Source organism: Salvelinus namaycush, chromosome 18, assembly GCF_016432855.1.
Source record: "Salvelinus namaycush isolate Seneca chromosome 18, SaNama_1.0, whole genome shotgun sequence".
Taxonomy (NCBI): Eukaryota; Metazoa; Chordata; class Actinopteri; order Salmoniformes; family Salmonidae; genus Salvelinus; species Salvelinus namaycush.
This window is the reverse complement of record NC_052324.1, coordinates 10913944-10928005: the sequence shown is the minus strand read 5'-3', so window position 1 is coordinate 10928005 and position 14062 is coordinate 10913944. Positions and strand designations below refer to the sequence as shown.

The 14062-nt window shown below is 42.2% G+C and overlaps 1 protein-coding gene and 1 pseudogene across 1 annotated transcript in view; one reads left to right on the top strand and one right to left on the bottom strand.

Annotated features, from left to right (window-relative positions):
- The first annotated feature begins 3843 nt into the window (after window positions 1-3843).
- Window positions 3844-11499, top strand: LOC120063536 (annotated as a pseudogene).
- The window catches only part of LOC120063535 (unconventional myosin-Ih-like), a 42474-nt gene continuing 38921 nt past the window's right edge, over window positions 10510-14062 (bottom strand). The window contains exons 28-31 of the mRNA XM_039013899.1: window positions 13915-13985; window positions 13558-13655; window positions 13229-13383; window positions 10510-10571 (exon numbers count right to left, since the gene is read on the bottom strand). Coding sequence (XP_038869827.1) covers window positions 10510-10571; window positions 13229-13383; window positions 13558-13655; window positions 13915-13985 — 386 coding nt within the window. The remainder of the gene's footprint in view (window positions 10572-13228; window positions 13384-13557; window positions 13656-13914; window positions 13986-14062) is intronic.

Below are 14062 nucleotides of genomic sequence, written 5' to 3'. Positions count from 1 at the left end.
TCTTGCCCTTTGTGCTGTTGTCTATGCCCAATAATGATTGTACCCTGTTTTGTGCTGCTACCATGCTGTGCTGCTGCCATGTTGTGTTGCTACCATGTTGTTGTCATGTTGTGTTGCTACCAAATCAAATCAAAGTTTATTTGTCACATGCACTGAATACAACAGTGAAATGCTTACTTACAGGCTCTAACCAATAGTGCAAAAAGGTATTAGGTGAACAATAGGTAGGTAAAGAAATAAAACAACACTTAAAAGACAGGCTATATGATGAACAGAAAGTAGCAGTAGCGTACCATGCTGTATTGTTGTCTTAGGTCTCTCTTTATGTAGTGTTGTGTTGTCTCTCTTGTCGTGATGTGTGTTTTGTACTATATTTTTATTTTATTTATTTAATTTTTAAACCCAGCCTCCGGCCCCGGGGGATAACTTTTGCCTTTTGGTAGACCGTCATTGTAAATAAGACTTTGTTCTTTACTGACTTGCCTAGTTAAATAAAGGTTAAATAAAAACAATATAGACTTTTACTCAAGTAGTATTTTACTGGGTGACTTTCACTTTTGCTTGAGTAATTTTCTATTAAGGTATCTTTACTTTTACTCAAGTATGATAATTGGGTACTTTTTCCACCACTGGTATTATCTTTTGAATGGGGTTTCCTTATTACCATACTAAACTGACGTCATAATTTGTTCTCCTGGCAAATGTCAGGAGACGTGCAGTATTATCATAAGGATACATTTACTTGGAATACAGAGGAGGAATGGAGGGAAAATGAGAGGCAGAAAAGGTCTGAGAGAGGGAGGAAGAGGGTGGCTTGAATCGGTAAAAATTGCAGGAAAAGGAGATGATAAAGAATGGTAGAAAGTGTAAGCAGAGTGAGCTGAAGACAGGAGGAGAAATGGAAGTGAATGAGGGCAAAGAGTTGAAAGGTGTGGTGAAGTTCTCGCAGCCCGAGGCTCTCTCATTTGTGGTTTCAGGGTGGGTGAAAACAGAGTTGGATGCCGTGGAATCGGTGAGGGTAACCAGAAGTGGTCTTGTGATAATTGGTTGTGTTTCTGCTGGTCAGAGGGCGAAGGCGCTCAACGTTAAACGAATGGGGGCAAGAAATGTGAATTGTTTTGCTCGCAAGAAAAGGGCGCTATTGAAAGGAGTGATTACTGGGGTAGCAGTAAATGTAAAAGTTGACCAACTGAAGGGGAAGATTCCCGGTGTTTGTGATGCTCGTCGTTTAGTGCGACACAGACAGGGTGGCGTGAGTGGTGAAACAGAAGAGTCGTTGTCTGTTCTTTTGAGTTTTGATGTTGAGTCTTTGCCCGACAAAGTGATATTAGGATATATAAGTTATCCTGTACGAGCTTTTGTGCCGAATACATGACGTTGTTACAGGTGTCAAGCTTATGGGAATGTGACAGCAGTGTGTAGGTGGGAGGTTCTTAGGTGTGAAGTATTATTTATTTTTTTTCACCTTTATTTAACCAGGTAGGCCAGTTGTGAACAAGTTCTCATTTACAACTGCGACCTGGCCAAGATAAAGCAAAGCAGTGCGACAAAATCAAACAACACAGAGTTACATATAAACAAACTTACAGTCAATAACACAATAGAAAAATCTATGTACAGTGTGTGCAAATTTAGAAGAGTAGGGAGGTAAAGCAATAAATAGGCCATAGAGTCAAAATAATTACAATTTAGCATTAACACTGGAGTGATGGATGTGCAGATGATGATGTGCAAGTAGAGATACTGGGGTGCAAAAGAGCAAGAGGGTAAGTAATAATATGGGGGTTGAGGTAGTTGGGTGTGCTATTTACAGATTGGCTATGTACAGGTACAGTGATCGGTAAGCTGCTCTGACAGCTGATGCTTAAAGGTAGAGAGGGAGATATAAGACTCCAGTTTCAGGGATTTTTGCAATTCGTTCCAGTCATTGGCAGCAGAGAACTGGAAGGAAAGACGGCCAAAAGAGGAGTTGGCTTTGGGGATGACCAGTGAAATATACCTGCTGGAGCGCGTGCTACGGGTGGGTGTTGCTGTGGTGACTAGTGAGCTGAGATAAGGCGGGGCATTACCTAGCATAGACTTATAGATGACCTGGAGCCAGTGGGTTTGGCGACAAATATGAAGTGAGGGCCAGCCAACGAGAGCATACAGGTCGCAGTGGTGGGTAGTATATGGGGCTTTAGTAACAAAACGGATGGCACTGTGATAGACTACATCCAATTTGCTTAGTAGAGTGTTGGAGCCAATTTTGTAAATGACATCGCTGAAGTCAAGGATCGGTAGGATAGTCAGTTTTACGAGGGTATGTTGGCAGCATGAGTGAAGGAGGCTTTGTTGCGAAATAGGAAGCCGATTCTAGATTTCATTTTGGATTGGAGATGCTTAATATGAGTCTGGAAGGAGAGTTTAGAAGTGTGCAGAAGGGCATGAGACAAAGTAATGTGTAGCATTGGGGAAAGTCGTGGTATGTGTTACTTGTAGGGGTGCCCATGGGGCTGGGGATCAGAAATGTCCCGTGTGAGAGAGACAGGTTGAGGTTTCCAGGGTTAGAGTAGAGCAGAAGTTGTCATAGGCTGAGGCATTGAAGAAAGTAGAGGAAGATGTGTCAAGGGGGAGTACAGAGGGAGAGGCCAACAAGTTATATATGTTTCAGTAAGATTGGATTTTTGGCATTTATAGCAATGGTTATCAACTGTACTGCAGGGATGGAATGTAACTCGTAGAAAATTGAGGTTGTGGTGGCAGCTGCAGAGAGGTATTTGGGTGTGCGAGACTTGACATCAGAAAAGTTACAGGGTGTGTTAAGGTGGGGTTGTCCCATCATTTTAGGTTGTTGGCCTGAAGTAGGACTAAATAGATTTAAATAGTGGAGTAGGGTGGTGTTATTTTTTAACATAATTATTATTATTAATTTTTTTTGTGAGTGTTGTAGATTGTAGGGTATTTGTTTATTTATTTATTTTTTCAAGCAAAGTATAAGGGAGTTATACTCCAGTCTAGTAGGTGGCGGTAATGCAGCATTAGTTGAATGCAAACCGCCGTTAAACCTCATCACATAAGAAGAAGAAGTTCAGCTGGCAAAATACTAGTGTCCGGAAGTGGGTGATTCCTGACTCGGGCTGGTGCTAGATTACCTAAATCTGTTGGGGGTGGGTTCTGTGGTAGATATGACTGAATAATGTTATTGTTCTAAATCACATGGTAGTTAGCTAGCACTTTCGGGAATAGAAAACAATTGAATCAATGATCACTCATTTGTCAAATGTGGACATTCTTGTCTCTTTGGCCTAACGTTAATTAGCTGACGTCAGACTAGCCGATTATTTATTAGCTAGTCTTCTTGGTTTAGCCCAGTATTGGACCTTACATGTTAGCTAGTCTTCTTGGTTTAGCCCAGTATTGGACCTTACATGTTCTGTTTAAAGGGTGAATTGGCCCTGGAAGCCAAAACAGCCAAATATTCCACCTAAACATGATTCGGTTCTAATTTGCGGTACTGTATGGTTCTTTTATATCACGTCAAAATAATTTCACAAATGTAAAATACACAGTTACTATACATTGGTTTAACAGTTGAAGCTGACAGTACTTTTCAGTGACAACACATTTGTGGCTTCTATTCCATTTACACACAAGTGTTCGGAGATGCAGATAGCTAAGTTAGTTAGAACAGGTCGTCCACTGTCTTCCCCGTTTCCATAAACAAGCGCTGTAACATGGAAATATGGCCGCGTGGGAACACTAACCCTATAAAGGTGTGTACTAATTTAAACTTTAAAAAAATATATTTGTCGCTGATTTTAAAGATACGTTCCTTATGTTTCCAAAACCATACTGCAATCGATGCGTTTTAACGTTCAGAACGAACGTTGGGGCTCTTTTAACAACACTCCTGCGGCCAACCCCGGCCAGAAGGTATTATCGTCAATAGGCGCTACAATGAATGTGTTATCCTGTAGCTAGCTAGCCTGCTAACATTAGTTAACTGGGAGTCGTCTAGTTATGTCTAGAATATAAAGCTCTGGTTATGTATGTGACCTGTGATCTTGCCAGAACAAAAGTTAGCTGCCATTCGGTGAATGGAGGGTACGTGGCAAGGCAACTAACTGGGGAAGACAACCAACTGTGAGAATTGAGAATCAAATTGGTTTTGGGTTAGGCCATAGCAGGTCCTACCTACTGTATCTAGCTAATCCTTTCAGATCTCAAGTCTTGAAGCTTGGGGTCAATGTGAGTTTACAGGAAGAGATGTCAGGAGAGAGCGTGGTGAGCTCGGCAGTGCCAGCGGCTGCAACCCGGACCACCTCCTTCAAGTGATCCAGTCCCAGCTCCAAGTATGTGAAGCTGAACGTGGGCGGGGCGCTCTACTACACCACCATGCAGACCCTCACAAAGCAGGACACCATGCACAAGGCCATGTTCAGCGGCAGGATGGAGGTCCTCACAGACAGTGAAGGTACTGTATCTGTCAGACGTCAGTGGCACCACAACGCATGGTTGGAGGGATCCAGTGTCTGAGTGAGGAGTCCTTGTAACATGCTTCTGTATTTTGCTATCCTGGTCGGAGGTCTGTTTGTGCTGTTTTGCCAACTCCTAAATATTAATTGTCAAGACCAGCATGACAACGAGCCTAGGAGTTGGCTATGGGCAATTCTTGAGGAATAGAGTGACGCTGAGTCTCAGCTTTTTCACTTTAAAATGTATGTGAAACAAAAATCAATGATTGCAGAGTTAAACAAACCATACAACTCTATGCACAATGACTACTTTTAACAATTTCCACAGACATTTTTCAAAAACACATTTACTTTAAGAACAGCGACGGTTTGTGCTATTGGTGACATCATTCTGTTGTCAAACTTTGCATCTGCGCTGTTCTTTAAGTGAATGTGTTGGTAAAACTTTCTGTGGAAATTGTTCAAAGTCGTCCTTGTGCATAGAGTTGTATGGTTTGTTTTAGCATCACTACCGTGGAATTGCCCCCATACACTAATTACAAATGAAAGTGGTCTCTAATCTGGTGCTTGTCCCTTTCTAGGCTGGAACTTGATTGACCGGTGTGGGAAACACTTTGGGACAATTCTGAACTACCTTAGAGCTGGAGTGGTGCCACTCCCAGAGAGTCGTCGGGAGACTGAGGAGATGCTGGCTGACTCCAAGTACTATCTGGTCCAGGGCCTGGCTGATGAGTGTCAGGCTGCCCTTCAGGTACCCTCACCCTCAAGACGGGTCTTTTCTCCTGTCACACCTCTTTACACCCTTTTCACACTACTGAGCTGAGCCAAGCTGCACTGCACTGGCTTGGTTATGCAGCCACCATAGTTGCTTGAATCGTGGTGGAAAGGACCATGTCAAAAGGAAAATATCAGAGCCAGTAAGTTTTTGGTTGGCACAATGGTGTGAAATAGTCGAAGTCTCATCCCTGCACCCACACTCTGCCTTTGTCTAGCTCTACTTCCTCCCACTGCCTCTACCTACTACAAATACACCATTACTGGCCCAGCCAACCCACCCAATCTGTTAGAGGACCTATGTCCAAATTCTTATTGATTCTAGACTAAATCTGTCTTTACCGTCCAAGTATGACTCATGTTTTTATTGGTGTTCTAGAACAAAGAGTCGTACGAGCCGTTCTGTAAAGTTCCCCTGGTGACATCATCGAAGGAAGAACAGAGACTCATTGCCACCTCTAATAAGGTATTGTTGACTGAGTCAGGCATCAGAGTGAAGGACACGTCCAGTATTTACTAGGGAAGATCTCACGTATTAAAATTTTACTGACATCTTCCTCTGTTGTTTTGTCTCTACACAGCCTACTGTCAAACTGTTATACAACGGAAGCAACAATAAATACTCCTACACCAGGTGAGACTCTTGCATCTATAAAAACAGATTGGCAGTGAACTATGGTTCTGTTGAAGTCTGAAGTTTACATACACCTCAGCCAAATACATTTAAACTCAGTTTTCACAATTCCTGACATTTAATCCCAGTAAAAATTCCCCGTCTTAGGTCAGTTAGGATCACCACTTGATTTTAAGAATGTGAAATGTCAGAATAATAGTAGAGAGAATGATTTATTTCAGCTTTTATTTCTTTCATCACATTCCCAGTGGGTCAGAAGTTTACATACACTTAATTAGTATTTGGTAGCGTTGCCTTTTGAATTGTTTAATTTGGGTCAAACGTTTTGGGTAGCCTTCCACAAGCTTCCCACAATAAGTTGGGTGGATTTTGGCCCATTCCTCCTGATAGAGCTGGTGTAACTGAGTCAGGTTTGTAGGCGTCCTTGCTCGCACACGCTTTTTCAGTTCTGCCCACATTTTCTATGGGATTGAGGTCAGGGCTTTGTGATGGCCCCTCCAATACCTTGACTTTGTTGTCCTTAAGCCATTTTACCACAACTTTGAAAGTATGCTTGGGGTCATTGTCCATTTGGAAGACCTATTTATTTGCCACCAAGCTTTAACTTCCTAACTGATGTCTTGAGATGTTGCTTCAATATATCCACATAATTTTCCGTCCTCATGATGCCATCTCTTTTGTGAAGTGCACCAGTACCTCCTGCAGCAAAGCACCACCACAACATGATGCTGCCACACCCGTGCTTCACGGTTGGGATGGCGTTCTTCGGGTTGCAAGCATCCCCCTTTTTCCTCCAAACAAAACGATGGTCATTATGGCCAAACAGTTCTATTTTTGTTTCATCAGACCAGTGGACATTTCTCCAAAAAGTACGATCTTTGTCCCCATGTGCAGTTGCAAACCGTAGTCTGGCTTTTTTATGACGGGTTTGGAGCAGTGGCTTCTTCCTTGCTGAGCTGCCTTTCAGGTTATGTCGATATAGGACTCGTTTTACTGTGGATATAGATACTTTTGTACCTGTTTCCTCCAGCATCTTCACAGGATCCTTTGCTGTTGTTCTGGGATTGATTTGCACTTTTCGCACCGTCTCTTCGTCTCTTTCCTGAGCGGTATGACGGCTGCGTGGTTCCATGGTGTTTATACTTGCGTACTAGAGGTCGACCGATTAATCTGAATGGCCGATTAATTAGGGCCGATTTCAAGTTTTCCTTTATTTATTTTTTTACACCTTTATTTAACTAGGCAAGTAAGTTAACACATTCTTATTTTCAATGACGGCCTAGGAACAGTGGGTTAACTGCCTTGTTCAGGGGCAGAATGACAGATTTTTACCTTGTCAGCTCGGGGATTCAATCTTGCAACCTTACGGTTAACTAGTCCAACGCTCTAACCACCTGATTACATTGCACTCCACGAGGAACCTGCCTGTTACGCGAATGCAGTAAGAAGCCAAGGTAAGTTGCTAGCTAGCATTAAACATATCTTATAAAAAACAATCAATCAATCATAATCACTAGTTAACTACACATGGTTGATGATATTATTAGTTTATCTAGCGTGACCAGCGTTGCGCATTCGCGAAACAGGACTGTCGTTGCTCTAACGTGTACCTAACCATAAACGTCAATGCCTTTCTTAAAATCAATACACAAGTATATATTTTTAAACCTGCATATTTAGTTAATATTGCCTGCTAACATGTATTTCTTTTAACTAGGAAAATTGTGTCACTTCTCTTGCAACAGAGTCAGGGTATAGGCAGCAGTTTGGGCCGCCTGGCTCGTTGCGAACTGTGTGAAGACTATTTCTTCATAACAAAGACAGCCAACTTCGCCAAACGGGATGATTTAACAAAAGCGCATTTGCAAAAAAGCACAATCGTTGCACGACGGTACCTAACCATAAACATCAATGCCTTTCTTAAAATCAATACACAGAAGTATATATTTTTTAAGCTGCATATTTAGCTAAAAGAAATCCAGCTTAGCAGGCAATATTAACCAGGTGAACTTGTCACTTCTCTTGCATTCATTGCACGCAGAGTCAGGGTATATGCAACATTTTGGGCCGCCTGACTCGTTGCGAACTAATTTGCCAGAATTTTACGTAATTATGACATAACATTGAAGGTTGTGCAATGTAACAGGAATATTTAGACTTATGGATGCCACCCGTTAGATAAAATACGGAACGGTTCCGTATTTCACTGACAGAATAAACGTTTTGTTTTCGAGATGATAGTTTCCGGATTCGACCATATTAATGACCTACGGCTCGTATTTCTGTGTGTTACTATGTTATAATTAAGTCTATGATTTGATAGAGCAGTCTGACTGAGCGATGGTGGGCACCAGCAGGCTCGTAAGCATTCATTCAAACAGCACGTTTATGCATTATGCCAGCAGCTCTTCGCAATGCTTCAAGCATTGAGCTGTTTATGACTTCAAGCCTATCAACTCCCAAGATTAGGCTGGTGTAACCGATGTGAAATGGCTAGCTAGTTAGCGGGGTGCGTGCTAATAGCTTTTCAAACGTCACTTGCTCTGAGACTTGGAGTAGTTGTTCCCCTTGCTCTGCATGGGTAACGCTGCTTCGAGGGTGGCTGTTGTCGGTGTTCCTGGTTCGAGCCCAGGTAGGAGCGAGGAGAGGGACGGAAGCTATACTGTTACACTGGCAATACTAAAGTGCCTATAAGAATATCCAATAGTCAAAGGTATATGAAATACAAATCGTATAGAGAGAAATAGTCCTATAATAACTACAACCTAAAACTTCTTACCTGGGAATATTGAAGACTCATGTTAAAAGGAACCACTAGCTTTCATATGTTCTCATGTTCTGAGCAAGGAACTTAAACGTTAGCTTTCTTACATGGCACATATTGCACTTTTACTTTCTTCTCCAACACTGTTTTTGCATTATTTAAACCAAATTGAACATGTTTCATTATTTATTTGAGGCTAAATTGATTTTATTGATGTATTATATTAAGTTAAAATAAGTGTTCATTCAGTATTGTTGTAATTGTCATTATTACTAAAAAAATAAACAAATCGGCCGAGTAATTGGTATCGGCTTTTTTTTGGTCCTCCAATAATCGGTATCGGTATCGGCGTTGAAAAATCATAATCGGTCGACATCTATTGCGTACTATTGTTTGTACAGATGAACGTGGTACCTTCACTAAATTTCTACCAAGGATGAACCAGACTTGTGGAGGTCTACAATTTTTTTCTGAGGACTTGGGTGATTTCTTTAGATTTTTCCCATGATGTCAAGCGAAGAGGCACTGAGTTTGAAGGTGGGCCTTGAAATACATCCACAGGTACACCTCCAATTGACTCAGGCTAATTGACATCATTTATCAGAAGCTTCTAATGCCATGACATTTTCTGGAATTTTCCAAGCTGTTTATAGGCACAGTCAACTTAGTGTATGTCAACTTCTGACCCACTGGAATTGTGATACAGTGAATTATAAGTCACATAATCTGTCTGTAAACAATTGTTGGAAAGATTACTTGTGCCATGCACAAAGTAGATGTCCTAACCGACTTGCCAAAACTATAGTTTGTTAACAAGAAACTTGCGGAGTGGTTGAAAAACGAATTTTAATGACTCCAACTTAAGTGTATGTAAACTTCCGACTTCAACTATAAATGTCAAGTGAAAAATCTGCCAGATCTCACAACATATCACCTAGCCACGTCATTTGATATAGAAATCTGATGTCCGACAGCATAGTCGATGTGACACGCAGCCGGTTGTTGCTGCGAAGGCAATAGCGTGTCTGCAATATAGTCGGCGTGGAAAGCGACCCATTATCACCAACCAGGCTTCCCCTTCCTTCCCTCCAGGCAGTAACTCTGACTCTAACTCTCGATGTTGAAGAACATCGAGCTGTTTAACAAGCTGTCTTCATCAAGGACGTGATCGGAGACAAGATCTGCTGCTGGTCCTTCTATGGCCAGGGCCGCAAGACCGCCGAGGTGTGCTGCACCTCTATCGTCTACGCCACCAAGAAGAAGCAGACCAAGTTAACGCAAGTGAATCATACTCTGGGACGGCTTATAGTGGGATGTCATCATTAAGATATTTTAATCAGCACAAACTCTGCAGGTACATCATGTACTTCCGTCTCTGATGACAGAACTGATTCATCTTCTTCTTTAGTAAATTACCTCAATTTATGAGTTGGTTGTCTCTAACCTTCTGATAGCATAAAATAGTGTACTTTTAATATGCCGTTGTGACATTTGCTTTTTAACGAAGTACAGGCGTACTTTACGTTCAGATAACATAATACCCAGACAGACATACATAAATGCATATATATCCACTCCCCTACCGTTCCAGGTGGAGTTCCCTGAGGACCGGATCTACGAGGAGACCCTCAACATCCTGCTGTACGAGTCCCAGGACGGGAGGGGTCCCGACAACGCTCTGCTGGAGGCCACAGGGGGTGTCGCCCAGCCGCTCGCACCATCTGGACGGAGACGAGGAGAGCATTGACAGGGTGCGCAGGATCCACGTCAAGTGGCCCGACGGCCGCACCCACCACCACCAGTAACCCCTGACTGACCTCAACCATCCAAAGCCCGGCCCTGAATGTATGTCCCTGGACTCAGTGGAACACTTCTGTGCCTTACTTCCAGCGCCTCTTCTTCCCCACTCCTACTCTCACCCGTCTCCCACAGCAGGAGCTCACTGGTGAGGATGAGACGAGTTGAAGCTTAGTGTGATGTGATGAAGTTGTTTCACGTCTGTTCATTTGTAGGCCATCTTGTTGTGTGTAGTGCTCTGAGGATTTTTTTGTTTTCCCTCATCTGTCGGTTGGTGGTTGCAGAGTTTGGAGGTGATGATTTGTTTTACTACTGTGCGTGAATGTAAATAGGATTGTGAATGGGACTGGAAATGTGTGGAATGTAAATGTCAGTTGTTATACTGGAGGGAATTGCGATGTCAGCATCGTGCTCTCTGGTCCTTGCTATAATGCAACCAGAAGAACATGAATCATGCAACGTTTATTGCTGAGTTTTTGGATGTTTTGAAAGAAAAGTCTTGTATGTGTTTGAGGAAGCTGTATGAATGCTGTCAATCAGGTGTTCTACAATAAGTCCACTAGGGGGCAGTATTGTGTCAGACTGTCGCTGCTCGCAGCCTTAAATCAATTTCCAACGATTTTCGTTGCATTTTTTTATTCACGCTATTGAATATCAGTCAATATTTAGTAGATTTAAAAATATATCATACAATACAGTACCTCTACTCTCCCACAACCTCTTTTTATTTTCATAGGATTTCCCATTTAACCCAATGTCCCTTCTTGCCATGTAAGTGATTGCTTACAAGGGAAGAACTTGAGCTGTGAAGTGTTATCCGGGTTGATTGAATGATGGAGCTCCAAGGCTGAAAAGAATGGTTGAAACTAAAGCTCCCCCCCCCCCCCAAGGAAGAGAGCTCTCTCCTACAAGCTTTTGACAGGCAGATCATTTAGACCTGCTGAGGGTATTCATTAAGGAATGTAATTGTGTGTTCTCTTTTAGGAAACAATACTTGTGAAGACATCTACAGATGTACCGCATTTCAATGTTTTACATGTTTGTAGATACCTTATCAAATAAATTAAAGAATTCCACAATGTTGTGATTTTATTTTTCTAATTTCATTTGTATGTTGGTTGAAATACAAAATTATGATACACATGACTTTGTTGCAAAATCAATGATTCCTATCCTGACGGTTGCTATAGTACAAAAATATATAATGTACTATTTTAGAGAGTAGTACACTTTGCTCTGAATTCAACAACACTGTAATGTGAATATAGTACTTACATCTGAAAAACTAAACCAGCAGACACATAAGGCTCCCTTAGCCTTGAATTCACAAACAGAAATATACAAGTGTGTGTGGTAGATCATAGACATGACACAGGTTTGTGCTTTTCTTGGGTCCCTTAAAGAGATTCTCCGGTACTTTTGTATACTTATTAGTCAGTAGTTATGGAAGTAGCGCTCATGAGCCAAAAGTGGTCCCCGAAAATGGCATAATATGTCACATACTGTATGTGCACGACGTCATTTCTCTCTGCTGTGTCCACTGAGCCCGCCCTGCAACTTTGTTGGATAACGCTGTCACTCAAATGCAAGCTCATTGGCTAGAACTCAAATTGCTAGGTGGCTGGCCACGTGAGGATAAATTTAGGGAAAACGGCTTCAAGAAAAGTCGCTTTCAAACTAGGAATATCTTGGCTAATTGAGGTAAGACTAATTCTGCTCATAGATTATTCATGTATGAACTACAAATTGACACATTCAGCCCAATGTGGGAGGTTTAAAAAATACTTTCTTAGTCGCCAAAGTACCGGAGCATGTCTTTAAATGAACACTTGGTTGGCTCCAGTCAATTCTATCACACAGGATTGGTGCATAAGAAGAACTGAAATATATTTTCTTAAGAGCTCCGCCTGATTGACATTAAATATATTGATTCAATGGTTTGTACATTTGCAGTTTAGGGTTTTCTGAAAGCAACAGCTGTAGGTATTTTTTGGGTGTTCATCTCTAACAAAAACCAGCCTGATCCTAGATTTGTTTGTGGGGTCTTGCAACTGGCTATTGAGTTTGTGCACAACACAAACAGATCTGGAATCAGGCAATACAAGAGCAAAATTCTTGGTCTAATCCAGATGATGTGTCTGTCTCCTGGGAGCCTGTCCATCCTCTCCTTAGTGTGTCTCTCTGTCCTGGACCCTGCACAGGTCATCGAGCCCTGGTCCGAGTGGAAACCTAGAGTGACAAATATGTCATTCGTTCAACCTGCATGTGTTGATCACCTGCATTGTGTTAATTGGGGACGTAACAGAAAACATTTGAAAACCCTTGCAATTAAATGAAAGATTCCTATTGGACACGGTAGTCCCTCTTTGTTTCAGTCCATTTTCTTCCGTTTGGTGCTTAATGAGCGCGATCCTGGAGCTGCCTGCTGCAAAAAGGACTCCGCATTCCTTTTTGTATGGTTCACAGTATGTCCATAACACAAGGTAGTGCATGCACTCATAAAAAAACATACAATAACTGCATCTTACTCCAAACATTTGTTAACGTTTCCTATGTTTGAGATCATATCAATGCGATCACAGTCATTTCAATATTTGTTTGTCTGTTCTGTTCCGTGTATAATGCCACTGGGAAGCCAAAGGAAACGTTCTACTTTGTGTGGACAATAAAAAAAGTATTCTTCTAGCAGCTAAAATAAAAGCAGAAAGCATGTGATTCTAACCAGCTGTGCACGAGCCTGGTCCCAGATCTGAGGCAAATTACGTGGCAATAGCCATAGGAGTTGGCCAAGAAAGCACAAACAGGTCTGGGAACAGGCAACCAGGCCCCTCTCAGCAGCAGTAACAGCATCACTCACCACCATGAGATGTCCATTCTTGTCCTTGTACACCATGGACTCCTGGCCACTGCTGAATTCCACAATGCCCTCTTTCCCCGCCTGCATCTGAAACTTGACGCTAAAAAATAACCACATATCATAGTCATATTCACCCAGGACTCCTTGGAGAACACTGGCAAGTGTTACTGAGTGGACTATCCTAAATTAAATAACATTCGTAAGTAAGCTCATCTGGCCTCTTGATCCATCGGACTAGAACTCCCAGAATCAACCCTGTCAGCCACAGCCTTACCTGCCCTGGACCACGTTGATGGGGCTCTGCTTGTTGGCAACCACGCTGAGTTTGGTCAACGCTTCAAACAGGTGGTCACACTGCATGATTAGGTCCCCCTGGACACACGAGGTCAGGACACATTGGATAGCATTAGGGCTGTGTCTGAAATGGCATTCTATTTCCTGTATAGTTCAATACTTTTGACCAGGGCACGTAGTGCACTATATGTAATAGGGCGCCATTTTGGATGCACATCGGATTCCATTTTGAGCGGTTCCTGGTTAGAATCACTTGAATAACAGAGGCACTACACGGACATTACCAAGCTATTATACTATACGTTGTGTGAGCGTGTGGAGACCGTGTCCTCCTTACCTTCTGCTTATCGTCTTCACTTGCAATATGGAAAATGATGACGCCATCACTCAAGGTACTGACCGACACACCTGTAATGGAGTAAGCAGCACTCACACAGGTCAGTACACTTTAAAACCAAATCTATTCTATACAACCAGTATTTATC